The sequence below is a fragment of the Cannabis sativa genome, chromosome 2 (assembly GCF_029168945.1).
Source record: "Cannabis sativa cultivar Pink pepper isolate KNU-18-1 chromosome 2, ASM2916894v1, whole genome shotgun sequence".
NCBI lineage: Eukaryota > Viridiplantae > Streptophyta > Magnoliopsida > Rosales > Cannabaceae > Cannabis > Cannabis sativa.
This window is the reverse complement of record NC_083602.1, coordinates 30631058-30656512: the sequence shown is the minus strand read 5'-3', so window position 1 is coordinate 30656512 and position 25455 is coordinate 30631058. Positions and strand designations below refer to the sequence as shown.

Here is a 25455-nt window from a genome sequence, read left to right as displayed (position 1 = left end):
TTTAGAATAATTTGTGAACCACCCAATATATTCATTGGGCTATTTGGATTTTAATTGTATTATTTCGGGTTGTCTTTTTTGTCGAATTATTCGGTTTGGTTTGGGCAGTTTATTCGGGTTGGGCGGTTTATTTGGGTTGGACAGTTTGTAAATTTTATTGAACACCCCTACTTTTTAAGACATGCTCACCAAAACCCCCCTTTGCATATTAGGTATTACATCAATTGTGCCTAACATTTCACAGCATAATAAATTTAAGAGTATTGCTATTGGTCACCAGTATAGTTTAGCACCTCTTGACATGTCGCCTTGTGATTGGCTAGCGATACTTTCTAAAAGTTATTGCATTAAATTATATGGATCTTAATACTTAATTTAACCAATAACAATATTAACACATAATACTAAACACCACTCATATTTTTTTAACATATTTCTAAATACAAGTGAAGCTTCTCTAGCAAAAAAAAAAATAATAATAATAAATTCTTTCTCAAAAAAATGAGAAAAAATAAAATAAATAATATATTTAAAAAGAAAAAAGAAGACAAGTGGCAAATTAAGTGCCTTTAAAGAGGATTTAAAAATAACAGGCCCCCACAAAAAGACTGGGCCCACAAATTTGTGGGCCGGATTTAGTATATATCCACAATTAAGTGGCAAGCTGAATGAGAGACGCCGCATCCCCACGAGAAATCTATCCAATGTAACTGGGAGTCAATTTATTTGGTAAATCCGTCTCTTCATTTCTTTCATTCTTTATTATAGAAAAGAAAATGAATAATAAGCAACAATATACGAGGTTTTACATATTTTATTTAAAATGTATGTTCAAAAAACATATATTTTATAATTACTCACAAGCCTTAATTCCATAAAAGGCTTTTTCTTTTTTACTTGGCAGAAGGGATTCAATTTCAAAGGGACTTTCTTATAATAAAATTTTGGTAATTCAATTAATATTATGTTTTGGTTACTTTAGCGTAATTTTATTAAAAATAAAAAATATTTTATTTTAAATTAATCTTACAAAAACAATAAAATAAAATTACATATAAATTTTTTATTAATAGTAGTGGCATCACATATTAAGTATTACGGAAAATTTACATAAAATACCTCATATTAAGTTTTACTTAAAATATTTAGTAAATCTTACAAAACAAAAAAAAAAAGAAAGTAAAACTCCATATAACTTTTTATAAATAGTAGTAATGTCATATTAAGTATTACAGAAAATTTACATAAAAAAATTTCAAATTATACTGTTTTTTTTTTATTTTTCTTTTTATATTTTTACGGGTTGATTTTTTTTTTTTAAAAGAAAAATAATTTTTATGTTGTTTTTTTTTTTTTTGAAACATAATAATTTTTATGTTGTTACAATATTATATTATTTTATTTGTAATGTGAAAATATAGTGTGTAAGTAATATATCTTTTAGAACAACCTAAATATTACCAACGGTCTGTAAAAAAAATTTATGAAAATGTAAAAAAAATATAAAATAAACATATTATTTTTTTTTTATTGTTTTTTGTATTTTTGAAATAATTTGTAATAGTAATGATGATCAATAATTATATTTTTCTCTCTCTTTTTAAAAAAACATTACAGACTTTTCTTTCGATAAAAATTAGGCTAATTAGAATTTTTTTTCTCTTTAAACTTTAACTTGTATCAAATTATACTTTTGAATTTTTTTTACCGTTAAAAATTTCTCTTGAACTATTGAAATTGTTGGATTTAAGAATATTTGCCCAATATCATTCAATTTTACTAATTCAGTGATTGTTCATGTACAAAAACATGCTTCCAGAACTTTAATATCTGCCAAATTATGTCTTTTGAACTTTAACATGTGTCAAATCATGCTCCATAAACTTTCATATATGTTAGAATTTTCTTACTAAAATTAGACAAAAGTTTTTAAATCGAATAATCGAAATAGTTCAGGAAGAACTTTTAACAGTCTTCAAAGTTTAGGGAATATAATTTCGTATATGTCAAAATTCGAAAGTAAAAATTTTAATTAGCCAAAAAATTATAGTTCACTGCACATCAAATGCGTCAACGAGCCAAGTTGGGAAAGAAGATAGTTTTCTTAACTACTAGTTATAGAAATTTATAAATAATTAAATATAGTTAGAAGATTTATATATATTTTAATTTAAGTATTTTATTTTTTATTTTTTATGGAGATAATATGTTTATTGTATAGAAATGAATTTAAAATTGGCTAATTAGAATTTTTATCTCTAAATTTTGACATGTATCAAATCATGTTCTTTGAATTTTGTAGCTGTTAAAAATTCTTCTGAACTATTAAGATTGTTGGATTTAAGCGCTTTTGTCCAATTTTATTAATTTAGTGATTGTTTATGTACTAAATCATACTTCCCAAACTTTGATATTTATCAAATCATGCCCCTCGAACTTTGACATATGCAAAATCATGTCCTGAACTTTCATCCATGTTAGAATTTTCTTACTAAGATTGGACAAAAGTCTTTAAATACAACAATTTCAATAGTTCGATAGATTTTTAACGACTTTAAAAGTTCAGAGGACATAATTTGTTACATGTTAAAGTTCGAGGAATAAAGATTCTAATTAACCTTTAAAATAATAATAATAAAAGTATTTGCATGCATGTGATCCTATCCATGTTTTGTGCAAATCATCACAAACAAACGTATATAATCTTCTTAAGCAACCATATCATATCATTGTTTGTTTATTTGTAGTTTTATAATTTTGGTATACTAATTTTAGATACTTAGCTAGAACACAACGACATTCACTCACTCCTTTCAATTTTCAGAATATCGTTTTTCCTTTTTTTTTTAATGAACAGAAAACTATCGTTTTCCTTTTATCCACCTATACATTCAAAAGCAATCAAACTTTTAAAAAAAAATCCAAAACTTAATGATTTGTCAAAGGTTTTAATGTGAATGATATTAAATATTTCCTAGTAATAATCCATATATATAAAATCCTAATAATAATGAATGTCAAAATATTAGAATATCACAATTGAAACATACTAAATTTATGTATAAAAAATAAACTATTAACCATAATATCAAATCCCAAACTGGAAAATTTGTTGATTTTGGATAAAAACGTTTATATTTTTTATGTCAGTATTTTATTAAATCAACGACAAGTGGCGAACAGCCAATGGTGTTACCATTTATGTGGTCATAAAAGCATTAAAAAAATTGAGAATTTTGTTCTATTTTTTTATTTCTTTTTAAATAAAAATAAATAAATATTAAATTTTAAAGTGGACCCCACAAACGAACAAAAGGCCCAATATAATTCCCTGAAATGTTTTTTGGTTGAATGTCCAAATTAGATTGAAACCAAAGAAAAAAATAACAGTAGGAAAGAGAAAATGGATAGGGTGTATTCAGTGGACGAAATCTCCGACTGGCCGCCTCCGCCGTCTTCTTCCACCTCCGGCGATGAAGGTTTGAAGATGAACCGCAGCGCATCGGAATGGGCCTTCCAGAGGTTTCTTCAAGAAACATCGGGATCAGTCACCTCTTTACAACCACAACCACAACCACAACCACAACCACAACCACAATCTCAACCACCACTGCCACCACTACCTCCTCCGCCTTCTTTTTCGGCCGCTGACGAAAACGAAGTCGTTGAGGTCAAGGCAAAAGATAATCTGAAACCATCTGGGGCTCCGTTGTCCTCTTCCTGTATTCCGGTGGACTCGGAGGACTACCAGGCTTTTCTCAAGAGCAAGCTTAATCTCGCATGCGCTGCCGTCGCTATGTCTCGGGTAAATCTCTAGCTCTTGTTTTATTGTTTCTTACTTTTGGGTTTTTGTTACTGAAGATAAATGCATGTTTTTGAGGTCGTTTTTGGCTGCTGACAGGTATTATGCCAAAATAATCTTTTGTCTTATTGTGATTATTGGTATAAATGTTTGTTCCACTGGTTTTAGCCAATGGGAATATTAGTTGGAAGATTTTTTTTCTTTTTTTCTCACTATCCAAACAGAACCGAGCTTAAGATTTGTTTTACATTTTTTGATTTATATGAGATTGGCTAGAGTTTTAGTTTTTCTTTGCTCTTTGTTTGTTTATGCGTAAATGTTTGTGTATAAGTTTCTTGTGATTCCTATTCGGTCAAGGCAACCTAAGGTAAAAGAAATAGAAAATTGTTATCACAAATTTTTGTTGTGGACTTTGTGGGGGCCTTTTATAAGTAATAGGAAAAGTCAAATTGTTTAAAATAAAGGAGGAATGTTCTTGAAGAGAAGAAAGGAGTAGAACTGTGTCAAGAGCAATGTTTATATTTGATGACTATGAATCATTTCATAACTTCATATATCAGGCATCCAGCACTTGACACATTTTGAGGTCCTCTAAGAAAGAAAGAATGAAAAAAAAATTGGGGTTGAGATTTGGGATTTCGTAAGTCTACTATCTGGTTTTTAAATAGTGATATGAATCTATGACCGTGTTTTCTTTCCACGTAAATATCTGTTATTCATTTTACGATTCATAGGGAGGTTTGGGAAATGTTCAAGATTCGGCTACTTCAGCTGACTGTGGATCAATTACCTCAGTAACTCAAGCTCCTTCAAAAGGTATGTTTCAGTCTATTATGTTGCATTGTAATGCACATTATTGCATCAAGTTTAATAAAGGGAGAGCAGACATGTCTCTTAGTCATAAACTTAGTATTTATCACTAGTTTAGATAATGCAAATTATGCAATAGATTACGTGTTTAGTTGTACTCCACTTTTGATTTAACAATGTACTGTCAGAATTCGGAATATGATATTTGTTTCTTATCTGTTATCTATGTATGTAGGAGCTGGGTATGATTTGTCCAGGTCTCAAGACAAGGATGCTAATGGATCACATGGATCTCCAACCTTGAATATACATAAGAGTTCTGTGGTTTCACTACGGCCAGCAACTAGTGGTTCATCAAGAGAACACTCAGATGACGACGAACTTGAAGGAGAGACTGAAATCACTGAAAATATGGATCCTGCTGATGTGAAACGCGTAAGGAGGTAACTATTCTGTGTTTTTACTATTAAATCATGCATTTTGGCACTTAAATTGTTTACCTTCAGCAAGCAACTATATTGTGCTTGCTCCTCAAATGAATATCATCTGCCAAAATGACTCATTTAATCAACATGTCTAATGAAAAATATGATGACAATGTTCTGGTATTCCAGGAAAAAATGATCAAATATATTTGTCTAGTAAATTTCCTTAAGACTAGGTAATAACCAAAAAAATTTGCTGTTCGAAGCAATTTTGGTGACCAATCTTTGGATGTGGTATTTTGTCATTTAGCAAGGTAACTGACTCAAAATGTGTCCTTTCTGCCAATGTTTATTTAAGATTTGACATAGCTAGGCTTTCTATCTTCTCAATGAATAAATATCCTTGTGACGGTTTCTTTTCTTCTCGGAAGGAGATATTCGGGATTCAGAGTGTAGTATGATAAAACAACTTACTAATTTTACTGCCTGTTTGCATAGATCATTATTCTGGGTTGCACATTTTATGCAGTTGAGATCTAAAGTGAGCATATACAGAGCCATTCATCTATCGAGTCTATTTAGTCACAATGTTGTATGGTCGTTGTTTCTTTCTTTTCAGAATGCTTTCCAATAGGGAGTCAGCTAGACGCTCAAGAAGAAGAAAACAAGCACATTTGACTGAGCTTGAAACACAGGTTCTTTTATCAACCTTCCTCATTACACTCTAATCGTCTTCTTTCCTTTTTGATGGTATATTATACCTTCTTTGTTATTGTATTTATGCTGCTATTCTTCAGGTTGCTCAATTAAGAGTTGAAAACTCTACGCTATTGAAGCGCCTAACTGATGTAAGCCAAAAGTACAATGAAGCAGCTGTTGACAATAGAGTTCTAAAAGCTGATGTTGAAACACTGAGAGCAAAGGTAAGCAATTCATTGGTCATACTCTAATATTATTGTCATTATTGGTCATGTATGTTGCAGTCCAAGATGAGCAAAAAGTTATGATATATATTACCAGGTAAAGATGGCTGAGGAGATGGTAAAAAGAATAACTGGATCAAACCTGTTCAACACAATGTCTGAAATATCCTCAATGGACATGCCATCATTTGATGGAAGCCCTTCAGACACATCTACCGATGCAGCTGTTCCTGTTCAAGAAAATCCAAATCATCAGTTCTATGAATCTAGTCATCCAGTAACTACTCCTCAGGACACTAAAGCAAACAACAATGGCTCAGCAGAAATCCCTGCTGCAGTTGAAAAGGGGCAACAACAGAGGTCAACAGCAGGGGGCAAAATGGGACGAACACCATCGATGCAGCGAGTGGCGAGCTTGGAGCATCTGCAGAAGAGGATTCGTGGATGAGTAAGAGGGCCCCCTCACCCCAATGGAGAGCAGCAGCAGTAGGGACTGGGGAGCACAACTGAGCAAGTAAGCCGGAGGGAACTAGAAGAAGAATTATTGGAAGTATTTTTGAGTGCTGCTTCTGTGGCATACTAATTTTGGCCAAAGCTATGTAAATAAAAAATGAATATAAAAGAGACAAAATTCATTAGCTTGATTGACAGTATTATGTATTGGACTGATAATTATTGCTACCCTTGATAAATAATTTAATTCACATAATCATCCAATTTTTCAATGGCATGACCATGTTTGTTTCATGTGTTTCAAGCTAGTAACTGATAAAATTAAAAGTATTTAATTTTTATTAATTTCTAGTGTAACGTTTTTAATATCTTTATTCAAATTTTAATGTGAAGAGAAACCTACCCACTTTCATTTATATTAAATCTGACACTGTACAGTGACATTGGTTTTATATATGTGTACATGTTGAACTCATTTCCATACTCAACTAACATAATAATAAAAAGGGAATATAAAAAAAAAAAAGAAGAGAAAATTATATTATTTGCTGGTTCAATTCAATTTTTCTCAAAAAAAAATTCAATTATTAATACATAAAATTTTGTACGTGAGATAAACATGTAAGAAAAATCTACCTAATCCATGTTCAAACACAGGTAGGCCCCACAGTCTCCTTCTCCAAATCTCAAATGTTATCTAATCATCCACAACCCAAATCACACAAAATTGAAAATTCAACCAAAACCCTAAATCAGAAACTGTGATATAAGAAGAATTCTTAGCCCGATTAACCATGGAGATTTCTTCAATTTCTTTATCACCACCAACACCTCTTCCTTGTCTGCCTTTATCTTCGTCCCGTTCTAGCTTTTACGTAAACAATGTCAACGGGACCGCTTTCGGGAGCAGGAAGGTAGATGCGTTGGTTTTAGGTCGAAGCAGAGCCAAATTCGGAACCGAGCGAGCTAGAAAGGGTATGACTTGTAATGCTTTGTTTGGTCTTGGTGTACCTGAGCTCGTTGTTATTGCTGGGGTTGCTGCTTTGGTTTTTGGGCCCAAGAAGTTGCCGGAAGTCGGCAAGAGCATTGGAAAGACTGTCAAGAGCTTCCAACAGGTTAATTTCATTTTTTATACTGTTTCATTTCGTTTATGAGAGAATTGTTTAGATAATCTTTGCTTGACTGTACTCGATTGTTTGAGTTATATATGAAGCTATGTTGAAATTCAAGAAAGTTCTGCATTTTATTCCAACTAGGATTCAACGCAAGATGTGAATTTAAATTAAATAAGTGGTGAAGAAAAGTGAGCTTTGAGTATAAAGTAAGAGGAAGAGATAGAAACTCAGGGCAAGATTTTGGTTGAGTAGTGATTGTTTCTTAGAATGTTTACTAGTCAGTAATGCACCGTTAAGAAAAAAATTTCCTTTTCCAATCCATTATGTGTTAGCTTATCCATTTGAGACAGGAATCCTTCATACTTAGTGAAATTGAGGGATGACTCAACTTATGATTAGTTCTCGTTCCTCACCAAATTGTTTCTGATTGCTATTCTTATCATCACAGATTAGTAAAAATGCCCTAAGTTTTTAATGTAAAAAGTAGAGAAGTTTTGTTTGTCTATGCTTGTTTGTGTTTGATTTTGAATTAAGATCCAAATAGAGCAATTGGTGGGATGTTACTGATATTTTCCATTAATACGAATGTTTTGATTATTTATTTGCTGTGCTTGTTTGTTTCTGTTCCATCATTGTTACGATTTTTGTATTGTAAACCTTTTTTTGTTATTGTGTTATTTGTTTTTTATTCTTTCATTACTTGAAATCTTTTCTGTACAAGTGAGCCTAAATATTGTGCTTTACATACTTCTAATCTAACTTTGCATTTATAAACTTAACCTAGTAATAGATTGCGTCATAATGAATACATTGAAAAACAAGTAATTGTTGGAATGCGAAAGTGTAGTGGATTAAGTGGAATAGGGTGAGTGTATGGTAAGATGCATAGGGTTCCATCTCAAAATCAATTGACAATGAGAGAAGTAGTCCATGCATCTTATATATTATATGGTATTAAGCTTTTATACATTATCAATGTGAGACTCTCTAACAGTAATTTCCAAAATTAGCATTCTGCATAGTCTTGGTTGCAAATTTGGCCTAGGATAAGGTGCATAGCGGTTCCTGAAGTATACTTTATTTTTATTTTGTAAAAGAGATTAATGGAAGTAGTCATGGGCATTGTATTAAGGAAACTTGTAAAATATATTGCTTAAAAATGAATGCATGGAAAAACAAATGATTCCCACATAAGTATGCTGCATAATCTTGGTTGCCAATTTGGCCTAGGATAAGGAGTAAAGTAGCTCCCGATGTATTGTTATTTTGTAAAGGAGGTTATTGGAAGTAGTCATGAACTGAACATTGTAGTTAGGACAAGTGAAATAGAGGGCTGTTATTTTCAACTCATAGGAGGGCGGCTAGCTGTGGGTGTGACTATATTGTTTTCTTTGAACTTCGAAGAATAACATGGATTTCGAAACTTATGTAAGTGAGAGAAGCCCATTGTATTAACCTTACGCAGATATAATTTCAATTAAGTAATTGTAGTAGAGAGACTAGAAATGGAGTTATTCACTATCCAAAGTCTTAGAAAGATTTGTGATTGATGACTGCTATTTTCAACCCACCAAAGGTGGAGCTAGTGGAGGCAATAGTTTAAGGGCTCGTTTGGAACGCCGTATTAGGTCGTATTGTATTGTATTGTATTATATTGAATTGGATTATTTATCATATTTTTATATAATACTATGTTAAACTTTAATTTATACTAAAATATTATATATTTAGGTGTCCATCAAATTTAATACCACATATAGTTTTACATAAAAATATTACATAAAATGCAATTCAATATAATACAATACAATACAATACGACCTAATACGGCGTTCCAAACGAGCCCTAATTCAGTTATCTTGTGGAGGTTAAAATTGATCCGATCTACGAAAATATATGCTGAAAACCCCCTCAATTTAGTCCAGTATCTAGATTTTCCTGAACTTAAGTTATTTATTTTATTTTATTTAGTGTTGTTATGCCGACCATTGAGTTGAATGAATCTAGAACAGCATGTTATATAAAACACACGTGGTAAGAGAACTAATTTGATACTCATCTTTGAGTTGACTCATTTAGTTGCTCTCATTAGCAAATAATTAAGACATAAAATAATATATATGTACTCTTCTATGCAATCCCATAAAACATGGTGGACTCATCAGTTTACATAAAGTATGCTGGAGGCACCTTTTGAAAAATATTTTATCTTATCTAACAAGGGTGAAAGAAAAGAAAGCATAAACTGACGGAAGTTTAATGGTGCTAACTCTTAGTTTGGCTCTAGGTGTGCATCTGTGGTCATTATTCTCATTTTTTTAAGTCTTCATGCTTTTTGTCAATTATCTAAAACAGCTAGTGGAACACGCAAAAATATTTGAATAGTCAGTGCTTTTGACAATGTTCTATATTAGTATTTAACGAATTGATGTTGGCTTAGCTGCTTTTTCCTTCTCCTTAAGAATAGTTTAATTGTGTTTGATTGTTACAGGCAGCAAAGGAGTTTGAATCTGAGCTTAAGGGACCCGAAGTGACAGAAGAAGCCCCTGTGGACAAACCTACGGCAGTGATTGAAGAAGAGAAGCAAGATACCAAGGTCCCCAGCTCAAAAGAGACTGTATGAGATTCTATTGTATTAGTTTTATTTATTATGATACTTGCTGTAACACTTTTTTACCATTACCTGAATCAATTTTTTAGGCAGCTTAATAATATGGTCAATCTTTCTCAATATGGTAAGTTTGTTTGATCTCTATTTACACTTCCCAAGATGGTACCTCCGACAAAATATCATGGAATTACTATATTGCTTTTCAACTATTCACCATGAAACCGCGTCAAGTATAATGCATATACGTATGTGTGTATACATATATACATACCAAAGATATTGATTATAAAATTGAGCACAAACATAAAGGCAGCCACCTTTATGTATTGGAAACCAACTAGACGAGCTTAGTCAGCTGACCTGGGCTTTTGGGGCATCATCTAAATTTCACTTGCTCTTCCTACTCATATGTTATCAGCGTATGCGAGGATTTCTTTTTCTTTTTGCTATGGTTTGTTCTCTTGTGCTTCTTTCATTTTTTTTATTGGTGTGTTTTGTAGTTTCATTAGTGTGCCGAAGTTTTCAATAATTAATATTAAATTAAATCAAGGATATTCAGGTAAAACATAATACACCCAATAATTGAGTAACAAGTATTCTTAATTACAAGGACCACATATATGGGGATAATATATAGTCTATTCTTTATTTCAGAAAGGCTGTTAGACTTCACCCCCTCTAAACAATTATAAATCATTGCGTGGAATATTTCTTTCTTTTGAGGTGTATAGTTATAGCCACCAAAACCCCTTTTCTCTGTACTCCTTTTCCTCTCTGAGTCACAATTTTTAATTTTCAAAAGTGATGACTATATACAATATTATATAGGTAAAAATGTCAATTTAGGCCAAATTTTATTCCCAAATCATTAGTGTATTAATATTGTTAGATTAGGTCAATTTTTCATCACCCAAAGTTATTTCGCCCATTTTTTAACTCTCTCCCTCCATTCTCGCTCGCTCTCTTCAAGAGAACCGAACCTCCACGACCACTGTCACCATCCAAGACCACCCCCGCCATCCAAGACTACCGCTACCATCCAATAGCACTGCCACCATCCAAGACCACTCAACCCACTAAAAGACCAATCAGACTAACCCTCTCGACTCCATTTCAATCCGTCCAAGCTCACGCCAATCTCCTTCCTCAACCACGAACACACTGCTACGAACAAAGAGACCTGTATGAGTTTATTGATTTAAGATTAAAATGTATGATGAATCTTTGTGACTTTTGAGTTTATGTTAGATTTAGGGTTGAGTTTGGTCGGATCTGTATTTTGGGTAGAAAATTGGTTTTACACTAGGTCTGATGCAGGCCTGATGTTTTTCTATTGTTGAAATGAGTAAAGGTTGAAGACGTAAGTCCGATATAAGTTCGATAGTGGCCCAACGTTACTCATATTTTTAATGTTATTGTATATAAAAATGGGTACCATCAGACCACCATCAAACTACCCTTAGATCTACGTCTACAACTTTTACTAATTTCAACAACAGAAAAATATCGAACCGATCCATGGGCGGATGTAGGTGTATAGCTGGGGTGGCCCTGACCCCCTCAAAATTTCTATAAACAAATGTATGTGTTCTTCTTAATGAACAAAAATTATATATATGCATTAATTTATAGTTCATCATTATAAAAAAAAAGTCAAACGAAAAAAGTAGAAAGTAGTATATTGAATTATTAAATTGTTTTATTTTTTATTTTTATAATAATCTATATGGTAATATATTAATTATAAATTAATAATAGTTTGTTACTATATAGAAAAAAAATAATTAGAGTAAAAAATAAAATTAAGTGTATTATTTTTAAATTTTACTACAAATATACAAGTATGCTATTAAAAAAAAATAGACTTCATTGTAAAAGATTGTTTAAGTATATCTTTTATCTCTTTTGACATTCAGAAGAATTTTTTATTTTTTTTTTATAACCATGTATATTATAATTATTTAAAATAACTTGTAAATTTTTAATAGCTCACATTGCCAAAAATAAAATTTAAATATTTTGTTGCATAAGTGACTATTTTTTCTTTTTCAGCGCAGAATAAGTAACTGTTTAAATTTTATTTTTTGGCAATACAAACTATTCGGAATCTTTTAAAAATTTACAAGTGATCTTAAATAATTATAATATACACAATCATAAAAAAAAATAGACTAAAAATTCTCCTAAATATCAAATCAAACAGGAAGGTGTCAAAACACCCCTTTAAAGAGGTGTACGTATTATAAATTTATTCTATTATTTTAATTAATTAATTAAGTGTCCTAAGAAAGTAATTAAGTAGAATATTCTTAATAAAAACTTTGACCTTAATTTTTTTTAGTTCTTTCCTATAATTTTGGTCATGTGTTGATTATACTGCTTTCAAAATTCTTTATTATTTATGTGAATATATCTTTTATAAAGTATCAACTTTTATTATTGACACAAATGTTAATTTTTTATTTTATAGATACTTATCTTACAATAATTCGCCCCCCGAAAACTTAATCCTAGCTCCGCTCCTGACTGCATCAGACCATATCCTACATTTATGGATAGCATTGGGTCACTATCGGACTTACGTCTTCAATCTTTGCTCATTTCAACAACAGAATGGCATTGGACCTACATCAGACCATCATTGGACCTTCATCCCTAACCTCCAAATTACACTACTATTGTACCCACCATCGGACCACTGTTGTACCATACATAAAAAAAAATCACAAAAAATGTAGATTTCCCTAAAACTTAATCTTTTACCAAAGAATAAATAAAAAATACAAAGAAATTACATATCGTTTGTTAGTCCGTTCGATAGTGGTGGTCGTGAGTCGTGGGCCATCGACCACGCACCAGATAGAACCAGAGAAAGGAGGGTTGTGGGTCTCGGTCACACAATAGAGAGAACTAGAAAGAGAGGGAGGGTCGTGGGTGGTGGTCACCGAAGTTCAACGGTGGTTTCGGTAATGGAGTTTGGAGAGAACTAGAGAAAGGGGAAGAGTGAGCGAGAGGGAAAGAGAGAAAAGTGGATACACATTACCAATTTCACCCAATACTAGTTTACCTAATTAATTTTACTCTCAAATAAGCATGAAAAATCAAATTCTGTAAAATTGGCATTTGGTAAAATTCAAAATTTCTAATATCAAAAACAAATTTTATTTTGAGAAAATTACATATATTGCTAATTTTAATAAAAATTTTACACTTTAACATTCAAAGTTGGAATTTTTTTTAAGTTTTTACAATATTCTATAAAGACACAAGAAAACAACAAAGAAGTTACAAGAAAATAATAGGAAAACAACAAAATAACATAAAAAATAATCTACAAACACCAAAAACAATAACAAAATAACAAGAGTACAACATAAAAATACATCAAAAAACTATAATTTATGTAAATAAAATTTTAAAAACTATAAAAATATATAAAATTTCTTAAATTGTAGTTTTGTAATTTTTTTTTGTATTTTTTTTTATATATTTATTATTGGATAATTAAGATTTTTTCTCCTTGAATTTTGACATATATTAAATTATACCCCTTAAATTTTTAAAGTCGTTAAAAATACCCCTTAAACTATGAGATTGTTGGGTTTAAGGATTTTTGTCTAATTTTAGTAAAAAAGTCTAACATAGATGAAAGTTCAGGGGACATGATTTAGTACATATCAAAATTTGAGGAGCATGATTTGGTATATATTAAAGTCTGGGGAGGATAATTTAGTACATAAACAATCACTGAAGTAGTAAAATTAAATGAAATTAGACAAAAATTCTTAAATCTAACAATCTCAATAATTCAGAAAATATTTTTAACGACTTTAAAAATTTAAAAAATATAATTTAATATATGTATAATTAGCCTTTATTATTTTATTTTCTTAAAAGAAAAAAGGTAAAAAAAAAAGTGACGAAACAAACTCTGATCAGTAATGTACACGCACCCGGCACCATTACTATCTACGGGATGGTGGGCCCCTTGGATCCTTGGATTTATAGAAAGAGATTTACCATGGTGAGGTCCACTGAGAACCATACACTCTCGGCCTCTTTTTACGCATATTTTTCCTATTTCGTTACACACTACACAGACATCAAGACCAATCAAAGGGCCGCGGTTTATTATGTATTGCTTACATTTTCTTTGTTTTGCTCAAAGTGAAGCTTACATTTTTGTGACCTAAGTTTGGTGGGAAAAGAAAAATTAGAGATCGAAAAGAACAAACAACAAAGGCATAATACACACAAGAAACAAAAAGAAAGAATAATTATCCTATTAAAAATATATTATTATTTTTTTTAACAAATGAACATTTATTGAATATAATAAGAATTTTGATACATCATAGAGAAAAGATAGAAATCATTTATCACAATTAGTTTTGAGTGCACAAACTGTAAATTTATATGCGGCATTCATAAATTAGAGATGCCTCATAAGAATTGAACTACAAACTAACAAAAATCTCTAATAAAGATCCTAAATAATCATAACAAAAATAAAACCTCCTAGAGAAAGCATAAATCACAACTAAATAATTACATTCGAAAGGATAAAAAAGGCAACCCAAAAGTAAGAGACTAATCCAATACATCCGCTAAAGATAGAGCTTCTGTTACATGATTACTGTAAAACCTGCCTACAGAATAAGAAAACAAATAGTAAGAACACAATACTAGTGAAAAAAAATAGATAAAATTAAAAAGAAAGAAACTTATCTTCAACTTGAATACTTCTAAAAAGAACTTATCAAACTTTTGCCAACTCCATAAAATAAAATTTGAACATAACATACTAATAAATATTAACATAACTGAACACCATTATACATAACAAATTAACAATATGAAACAACATGACTGTTAGGTTTATTTTTATGTATTTTTAGATTCTATTTTGGTGTGTGTTTTAATATTTTTATCACTTTATTGTTTGGATTTATGTTTGATTTTGTTTTTATTATGTTTTTAAGGAAAAAATGTTAAGAGATCTCTATTTTTGGTAATTTTGGTATTTTTTAAGCCTTTTTGAGACAAAAAATTGGATAACTAAAAGAAAAAAAAAAAAACTTCTACAAGTTTACTTAGATTTCTCATAGTCTAAAATGGATCAAAGATTGCACTATATCTTAAAAATTCGTGGTCTAAAGACAAGAATGAACATTTTCCAAAAATAAAGTGAAAATTGAAGAAAAAAAGGAATCTACTCATCAAGGTTGTGACTTAGCAAGGAAGGCCGCAACATTGCTTGTTCGCCGAAGAGGAAAAAAAATGAGAAACTAAGAATCTGTGAGGAAAAATGAAAACTAGGAAAATTGCGACTTTCTAAGCAAGCTTTGAGACCATTCGAAAATATAGACCAATTTGGAGCAAAGAAGAAATGCTAGGAGCAAAGACACCATTGGAGGACTCCACATAATGTTCTATCTCCTTTATCTTTATCTTTTCTATTTTTAATTGAATTTCTATTATTTTAGAATGAGTTCTAGTAGCTAATTTTCTTTTAAGGATCATTATGTGAACCACTTGAATTTATTTTATGGATTAATGTAATTGTTCAATTTCGTCTTCTTCCTTTAATTCAATTCCATACAATTTGTTTTAATTTTACAATTATTTACTGACCATCTATAATTGTTATCTATGAATTCGAATCAAAATTCTGAAAAGTGAAATTTGAATATGCTCTAATAATTATGGATGCAAATTGATTTAGGATGAAAGTATCTAGATTATTTGTATGATTTTATGAGTTACTTTGCTTAATGTTTCTTTGTGATTAAACTTTACCATAGAATAAAAGGAGTTTTTACATAGATTGGCTTTGTAAGTCTTAATCAGATTATAAACTACTTAATTCAACTTATCAATTAAATAGGAAGAAGATACATTGGGGTAACTGCATTAATAAGTAAAATAAAGGATAGTTGTGGATCATAATAATTCTTGTCTTTATCATTGTTATTTTTTCTAAATTTTAATTATTGTTTTGTTTTATTTACTTTTATCCAACAATTTTTTTTTTAATAAAATAGAAACAAATAATTAATTAATTGGTAATTGATAATCAATCATTGTGGGAACAATACTCTACTTCATCATTATATTACTTGATTCGATTGCATATACTTGCATACTAAATTTAATGAATAACGACATAACACCATGTAAAAACTATCAATTACAATACAAATAAAAATATTACAAAATCAAAGAAAATATATATGTTCATGGTTACTGAGATTTTCAAAAACCAAATATTTAAGAACTAAAAAAATAATAAAATATAGAAAGTAAAGAGATGGAATTTTTTTACGTGGCTTGGGTATTAATTAATTTTTGTCCATGAGCTAGTATATTAGCCTCTAAGGGCGTATTTGATGTGTTTGCAGTATTTTTGTAAGAAACCCTAGCTCTGCACCCTTTGTTTCTCTTGAAGAAGAAGAGCACGGAGAGTAATATTAGTAGAGTGTTAGCTATATAAGGTTCTAATCCTCCTTCGTATGGAAATAGAAGGGTATGTATAGGGTAAGTAGTTGGTATGGACATGCCCATGACCCGCCTAGGGTTTTTCTCAAAGCCTAATAATGGGGTAAATTACATGCAAAAGAGAGCTAACTATTGGGTCCTTTGGAAATAATTGTGCTCGTGCGTGCTGCAGCTGGACAATTAGGGGCCATTTGTACTCTGTGGACAAGTATCGCTATGAGGTTTAACCTTTAAAAGTAGAGGGCACGTGCCACCCAAAGATTTCACCTTTAAAAGCAGAGGTCTGCAATATCCATCTAGCAAAAAGGTGAATGAGGTAAGCGCACTACCATGCTTGGACAAAGGAGACAAGATTTGATTGTGTTTAAAAAAGTATAACCATTACTAGGCAATTTAGATTATCCCATAGGTTGATGTTTGTGACACTCTAGGGCAGTCAATATTAGCAATAAGCCCTTTGAGTACCCATCCAGGTATCAGCTGGATAGGCTTCCATGTTTGGCAGGGCTAGTCCTTAAAATATATGGGCTTAAGATGAATTAAATTTTGAGGCCCTAAAAAATATATATAAAAAATAGTAAAAAAAACGTGTGTTATGGGATTCAAACCCATGACATTGTATAATATTTCATACACCTCAACCAACTAAGCTATAAATATTTGTTGTTTATAATACACTTAATTTTACTTAAATAAAAGCCTAATTAAAAATTTTATTTTTTATTTTGGGCCCCTAAAAAGTGTGGGCCGTAGGCACATGCCTAGCATGCCTATGCCTAGGGTTGGCCCTGATGTTTGGACCACTTCAAGTCTAGGAGAGACAATATGTCTCCACGTCCAAGAAACTTAGGATAAGACAGAATAGACTTCCTCTTATCCATCAGTCTTGACTCGCTTCTGGTTCTGTGAGGCCTCTCCGTGATGGGATTGTAATGGGAGACTTTAATTAGCGAGATTATGAGGTTCATCCCTTCCTTTATATGCCACGTGTCACATGCTAAAAAAATATAGATAACATTTAACCCCAAGCTTATAAGAGTTTTTAAGATCTGGGAGCTTATAGTCTTCATCTAATTCATGGAGATTAGACTTTGACACATGATGACTATTGGGATCGCAAATGCATCATGTAAGCTGTCATTGAGTAAGGGGTCATTAACTGCAAGTACCATTGGCGTGGCACGCATGCAGCACCTTTAATGTAGCTTTTAACAACGCATGCATGTCGGGGGTGCATCTTTTGACTGTTATGAAGGCATGACGATTGAAATAATCTATCCTTTAATACGTACAATACTTGAGGCGTGTAATGATAAAAAATTAACACCTGCAGTGAGTTTTAAATGCCATATTTTCAACTTTCTATCCATTGGATCAACGTGTGTTTTTTGGAAGGAGAGATCTGGGTCGTCTAATTCAAACAACAAGGATCTTGGTTGAAGTATAAATAGATTTTCCAAACCTATTTCTTATTTTTTTCATCACTTTAGATTCTCAAAATACCATTTTTCAAATTTTAAGCCAGAACTTAATGTTTTCCAAAAATGTTTCCATTTCATCGTCGTCTTCGATAGTGAATGCAAGAGGTCTTCCACTGCTTGATTCAAATTTTTCTAAACCTCTGTTCAACCTCTTTTCTAGACGCAGAGCCACTAGACCTCAAACTATTCCACCCCTAGACTGACGAGTGTTTTGGCGCTCAAGCCGGCTATGATCATGTAATCGAATGGGTTCATCATTCTTAGGCAGATTTCCATGAAAACCTTTCTTTTTCGACTCATACAACAAGTAAGTATCCCGACGCTCTGTTGACTACTTGCTATTTTGTATCTAAGATAGAAATGCTTAGTTCAAGCTAGGTCTAGGATGTCTTGCATGTTTGAGTGGTAAAGTGTTGCCCGTAGAGTTTTATTTCTAGGGTACGATTATGTGGAAATTTTTGTGCCATAGAAGTGCTAATTTTGTGTGGATAGTTAGGTATGGCCATCTGTATTTGATAGGTGATTGCATATTACTGGATCCTAGAATTAGGGTTGAACAGGGCACAACGAGTTTTTGAATGAACACTAGGCCAGTGTATTAGCTTCACACCAATTTGGCATTATTAGGACTTCAAATGGCTTTGATTTTTGGATTTCTTCTACTAGATTTTGTTCTAATAACTTTCCCCTAGATTCTCGATCTATTGCTTTGAGTTGTCTACGAAAAATAGAGTTCTATAAGTGATGAGTATGGAGGGAACCTCTCCAAGAAATTTTAGGGGACGCCTTCCCCTATGCCCATTTTGTCATTCGGATAGTAGGTGTTTAATTGTCTTGGATCTTCTCTTCCATTTTTCCAGTGATGGAGTTAAACTAGGAGTTCCACCTTGGAGTAGTGGAATCTTTCCATACCCAATTACACTGGAATCAAAGTTTCCATAGAAAATTTCTTTAACTCTCAGAATCTTCCATCAACCCAGTAAGTGACATTTTCTTTTGTAGAGTTTCATTTGTGTTTCGAGTCTTCATTTCTTGGCATGTATTATTTTTTGCATTATTTTGCTGTTTTGAGTGAACTGTGTATTTAGAGAATAATTTAGGGCTAGAAAATTTTATGGTTATGTGATCTGCAGGTTTTGGGTTTTGTTTTTCTAGGATTTGGGGGATTATTCTCTGTAATCATGTTCCCATATACCCTAGAATTTACGATCCCAGTTCCCTTAGAAATAAACTATCCTCAATTTCCAATCATAGCTTTTAAGCCCTAAACCCAAGAACCTCAAACCACACTTGAAATAAAGGATGCAAAAATTAGGGACTATCTCATTAGGTCTGACTAGGAAGAAGCTTGTAATCATTATAAACAATTTTTGTAAGAATTCATTGAGGGAAAGCGTCGTTGTTTGCGAGAAGATGCTTGGCTTGTATCGCCTAGTTTAGTTACTATCCCCTTAGCGAGGCCAATATTTTTACCACCGATCACAGTTACTTTTTCACCAAGTGACTTGGATTTTGAAAATATGGCTCAAGAAGCTTGCAAATCCAAGACTCCCCAAAACCCTTCTATCACATTCCAAGCAGAACTTATTAAGTCCAGGGTCAGGTCTATAGGCCCTTATATTGGGGATGCTCTGAGATCATGTGGCACTAGCAACGAGAAAGGATGTCGCATTCAGTCAGTTGCCCAAGGAGAGTTCAACTGCTACCCACCTGAACATTTGGCTCAATATGAAGGCTACAGCACCAGCGAGCCTTCTAAAATTTATGCTTCGAGCATTGAGCACATCAGAGCTAGAGCAGTCCTTACCCTCAGGGACTATTTCAAAGAATTCTGCAATTACCTTGGTATTGTATCATTTCAGCTCGCACCAAATTCTTATAGGATTCTCGTCTGTTTGAAATCCCTCTACCACATTTTGAAGTGGGAGTGTCCAACGCCCTAGGAAATCTTATATTTCTACTTTTTCAAAGCTTATTCTGTGAGGAAGCATGGAGCATGAGGCTTTTACTATCTCAGGACCCACACTAATGATTGTAAGATCAACGTGAGGTTGCCCAATAAAAAGGAGTTTAAGGAAAACTTCTTTTGGACCACTAGTCTATATCAAATCAACACAACTAAGTTTTGAATCATACATAAGTAATAACTCCTCTCAAATTCTTGGTTTTGAGTTTCTTTTTTTTGTACTTAACTAATTTTGCTCTTTTGTTATGTTTCCAGCGATCACTAGGAGACCCATCCCTACCCTAGAATCGAGAAAAGACACAATATTCTTCTCAATCTTCCCTTTGGTTTGCGAGCGACTGACTTTCTGTTGCTTAAGAATAACTTGAAGGCATGTGCCCTTCATGGCAGGGATTAATGTATAAACAACTTTAAAACCCCTAAGTTTCCAAACTAGTAGAAAGTCCCTGTGCCTGAGGAGGAAGAAGACCGAGATTATTTGGCTCATAACCATTGTCTTAAAAATGTGACCCCTGGGGAAGCTGAAGATGAGGCCTCTCGAGGTAATAATCTTGGTGTCTATGGATGCATGTATCAAGCAAAGTGCAAGTTTCTCGAGCGGTGGGTATCTTGATTCTGCCCCCAGTAATCTTTTACTTATAGAGTAAACATGTTACTGGTTGCTGCCTTCCTCTCGCATTAGTTTTGCAGTTATGGAACCATCTGAGATAGCCAAATAAATGAACAATACCTCTCCCGTGATTGGTTTGGCCAAAACTAGTGGTGTAGAAAAATGTTTCTTTATCTCTTGGAACACCTTTTTGCACTCTTCATTCCACTTGAATTTTTTATTGCCTCGTAAGATGTTGAAAAAGGGGAGGCATTGATCAATTGACTTCGAGATGAATCAGTTGAGTGTCCCCATTCTTCCAGTCAAAGATTGTACTTCCTTTGGTTTTATTGGGGAAGGCATCTCGAGTAATGCATTAATTTTATCGAGGTTAGCTTTAATTCCTCTTGCATTCAAAATGAAACTAAGGAATTTCCTTGAGGATACCCTAAAAGAACACTTCTTGGGATTCAATTTCATATCATATTTTTTTGGTATGGCAAAGCATTCTACGAGATCCTTTGTATGGTTCTTGCTTATGACAATATTTACCAACATATCAACGACATAGATCTCCATGTTTCACCCTATCTGGTTTTTGAACATACCATTCACGAGGCATTGGTATGTTGCTCCAGCATTCTTCAATTCAAATGACATGACTTTATAACAATACAATCCCATATTTGTAACGAAGCTTGTATGCTCTTGATCTGGGACATATATTTTAATCTGGTTATAACCAGAATATGCATCCATGAAAGTCATTAGTTCATGTCCTGCTGTTGCATCTACCAATTGGTCAATCCTCATTATTGGAAAGCAATCCTTTAGGGAAGCTTTATTTACGTTGGAGAAATCTATGCATGTTCTCCATTTCCCATTTGGCTTCGGTACCAGTACTGGGTTATATATCCACAAGGGATGAAATGCTTCTCGTATGAAGTTATTGGTCAAAAGTTTGTCAACCTCTTCAGTGCATTCTGTCTTTTGGGGTCTAAAGGTCATCATTTTTTACGTTTTGAAGGATAAGCTGAATTAATGTTGAGGTGATGGCATATCATATTCGGGTTAATTCCGACCATGTCTGAATGGCTCCAAGCAAACTTATCTTTTTTTGTCTTCAAAAAGGTGATTAGTTGCTATTTTAGTTCTTCCTCCAAATCTTTCCTAATATTTACACATTTAGTGGGATTGTTTGGATCTAAATTTACCTTTTCCAATTCTTCGATTGGCTTGAGTTGGTTATTTTCATCATGGAACCTAGGATCCAGATCTGCCATCATTTTCTCATTTTCCTTTGTCAAAATCACCATCAACTATTGATTGGCCCTTTTATTTTTCAATTCCACGTTATAACACTGGTGAGCTAATATGTAGCTGCCTTCAATAGTACCTACTCCAGAATGAGTTCGGAATTTTAGCAAAAAATTTTTAATTGAGATTATTGCCCCCATTCCTACTAAGGTTGGGCAACCCATCAAGATGTTGTAAATAGAAGGGATGTTGATAATAAAAAATTCTTGTATTTGAGTTGGGGATAATGGTGGTTCTCCCATAGTTAATGGAAGTTAAATTGTGCCTAAGCTTGCAACACTGTCGCATGTGAATCCACATAAGTTAACCGTACATGGTTTTAGTTTTGCTTCCCCTAAAGCCCAACTTTTTTAAGGTCTCTTTGTAAAGAATATTGATGGAACTCCTGTTATTCACGAGAACCCTCTTTATCATCTTATTAACGAGCTACACTATTATTACAAGAGGATCTATGTGAGGGAACTGTACATGTGTTGCAATTTCATCAGTAAAGATAATAGGAGGTTCATTAGATTTGGCTATTTTTAGTGGTTCCGGAGTGAAAGCTGATTTCTCATTTTTCACTTCATTTATATACCTCTTTTGTGCATTATTTTTGTTTCCTGCGAGGTGTGGTGCTCTAGAAATAACTAGGATATCATCACCCTCAATAGGGGGAGTTGTAACCTTGGATTATTTGGGTTATTGGGAAGATTTTGCTTATTTCCTTGTGGCCTCACATATTGTCTCAAATAATCACGCGAGATAAGATTTTCAATTTCATCTTTCAACTGATGGCATTCTTCAGTGGTATGCCCAATATCTCCATGGAAATGGAATTATTTTTTAGGATCTCGTTTGTTTCTTGCATGTCTTATTGGATCGGGTCTGTGAAATGTGACCTGGTTTTCATTGGCGAGATAGATATTTTCAGGAGTTTCATTCAATTCAGTATATACTAAATATATTGGAAGATATTTCTCGTGTTTCTTTTATTTCTTTTTCTCTTTTGATGAGTCTTTCGACTCATCTTTTCTCTTAGTATTCGAGCTAGTAGGATTTGAATTTCTAGGTTTAGTGGTCACAATGCTCGCTATTGCGATACTTGTGTTGGGTTTATCTCCCAAGCCAGAATTTAACAACTTAATTTAATTTCACGCCTCTTCCTTTTGCATGAAAATTTGTGCTCTTTCATTGAACTCGCTGATGTTTCTAAAAGAACAACCTTACAAGTCATCCTATAATTCTCCTCTTGTAGTTGACAAGTCAATTATAATTCTAGCTTGAAGAGCTATTAACTGAATGCTATCATTCAAGTTTTTGACTTTAGTTGTGGTCATGCTAAAATGACTTAAGTACGCCTTTAGGGATTCTTCTGGTTGTTGCTTGACAATTGTAAGCAAAGATGCTTCTGGTCTCTGTTCTCTTCCAACTTGGAATTGCTTTTTGAAATCCTTCAATAATTGTTCCCAAGAAGTTATGGAATAATATGCATCACAAGCTATTTGAAATACTGCTTGCTTGCATTATGGAATTAAAGTTATTCAAGTGCACTATAGGATCAGTCGTACAATCATATTGTGTGACATGTGGGGTTTTGATTCCTTAAGGAAATTGCAAATTCAAAATATCAAGATGGAATGGTTCTGTCTCTTGGTCTAAGTCATATCCCGATAGTTTCCCATATTCTCCATCTTGGTACATCTTGAACTTATCTTCCAATTGTATAACTCACAATTGTATTAGATCCATAGGCTATTGCTCCATGGGTTGTATGCTAGAATTTTGATTTTGTTGATTATGTAAATCTAGTGCATTACGGTTTAAATGCTCGCGTAGGTTAGGTTGTCTTTTTTTAATTGTTCGCAAAGATCAGGGTCGCAATATCTTTGATCATAATTACTCAAAGATCTTGTCCTTGAGTAACTCTCAGATTGGTAATTGCAAGAGTTACTTATACTTTCTTGGTATGATAATAATGTTGTGATCCACCTTCGTCTCACGTTTGCCTATCACGGGCATGAGCTCTGGTTGACCTACCTGTCTTGCGTGTTCTTGATCTTAACTCACTTTGATCTGTACTTGAACCAAACTCATGTGACTCTTCTCGCATCGGCCTCCTCCTTCGAAAGAGATTTGACACATGGCCCCTACTCTGATAAGTGTGTGCACTTTCTCTATCATTGTGAGTAGGACTTTACGGATGTCTTGGGGGTTGACCTGTCCCTAGTTTATTTCTAGAATTTCTCATGTCATGTCATGAAATTTCTTAGTTTCTAGGTCGCATTTTTCTAGCATTTTCATTCATGCGAGATGACTCCGATATATCAGGTTGTTCATTCACTTAGTTTGCAAGTCTATGGGAAGTTCCTAGATTGTGACGTTGAGCCTCTTGATTTCCTGTATTTCAAGTATTTTGTGGGTTTTCTCCATCCATTGGGATATCCCTCATATTGTTAGGTTGTTCTTCTTAAGTGTTTCTAGGGTTCCCTTGATTGTTTTTTTTTGTCTCTTGGTCCTAGAACCTCGGGGCCTTCCCTGTGGTCACCTTGTAGATGGATCAGGTTGAGTTTGAGGAGTCGCTCCTTGTGCAGCCCTGGCCACTACTGCTTCTCGTTCTAACTCAGTATTCCTCAAATTCGACTCAGTCACGCGTTGTCAAAATTGCCTATTTTCTAGTTCCACCAGTGGGACATATCTGGTTGAATCATAAGCATCCTTGCTTTGCCTTTATGAGATCTGTTCACCTGTTGGGTTGAAATTGTTGGGTTTTGTGCCCTAAATAAAAATCTTTACAATCTGATTAGTTATCAATATAAGAAATTTGAAGTGATTTATGTTCGCATGAATTTTACATGCTAATGGTTTAATATGTTTATTACATTTACACACAAAATCTGTTAAGTCCAGATCATATGTTTATTCACAATTACAGTATTGTCAACACAGTGGAATGTGATTGTGATTATATGAATCAAAAGACTAAGTCCCTGTTTCATCAGTGTTTTGGATTTACACTAATGTGATAATCAGCGATGATGTGTACTTACACTTGGAGTAAGTGTTATGTTCTTTCCAGGACATTGGTAAAGTATACTAGTTTTGAATGTATGGAGTATACATTGGACTGGACCGATATTGCAACTTAGTTAAGATATTATAAACTTACCGTCATATCTTTCCAAGTCAATATCAGTAGTTGATCTTAAGATTAAAAGAATCTAAATCCTTATATACTTAGGCTCAACTCAGGAGTGCTATTCATGTTCTTTGATTTATTAGTTAAGCCTACTTTTAGGTCAGGGTGATACGTATATTTTGGGAACATGATAGTATGATTGAGTGGGAGTGCTGAACATAAATATGGAATCTATAGCTTCTACTGGTGTATAGAAGTCAAGTGATGATTCCCTTCGAGCTTAGCTAAATAGAAGTAAATGGATGAGCTCTTGTTTAAGTGACTAATTCTTAGATCACTAAACATCA

At 32.9% G+C, this 25455-nt stretch overlaps 2 protein-coding genes across 2 annotated transcripts; both read left to right on the top strand.

The window, feature by feature from the left end:
• Positions 1–3347: 3347 nt before the first annotated feature.
• On the top strand, positions 3348–6685 carry LOC133034919 (light-inducible protein CPRF2). The gene is made up of 6 exons (XM_061110438.1): positions 3348–3805; positions 4537–4618; positions 4848–5055; positions 5657–5732; positions 5835–5960; positions 6058–6685. The coding sequence occupies exons 1-6, from the start codon at positions 3404–3406 to the stop codon at positions 6406–6408; spliced, it is 1245 nt and encodes a 414-aa protein (XP_060966421.1). The 5' UTR covers positions 3348–3403; the 3' UTR covers positions 6409–6685.
• A 213-nt stretch (positions 6686–6898) lies between these two features.
• Positions 6899–10259, top strand: LOC133034920 (sec-independent protein translocase protein TATA, chloroplastic). The gene is made up of 2 exons (XM_061110439.1): positions 6899–7528; positions 10020–10259. Exons 1-2 carry the CDS (start codon positions 7208–7210, stop codon positions 10149–10151), a joined length of 453 nt encoding a protein of 150 aa, XP_060966422.1. The 5' UTR covers positions 6899–7207; the 3' UTR covers positions 10152–10259.
• Positions 10260–25455: the final 15196 nt, after the last annotated feature.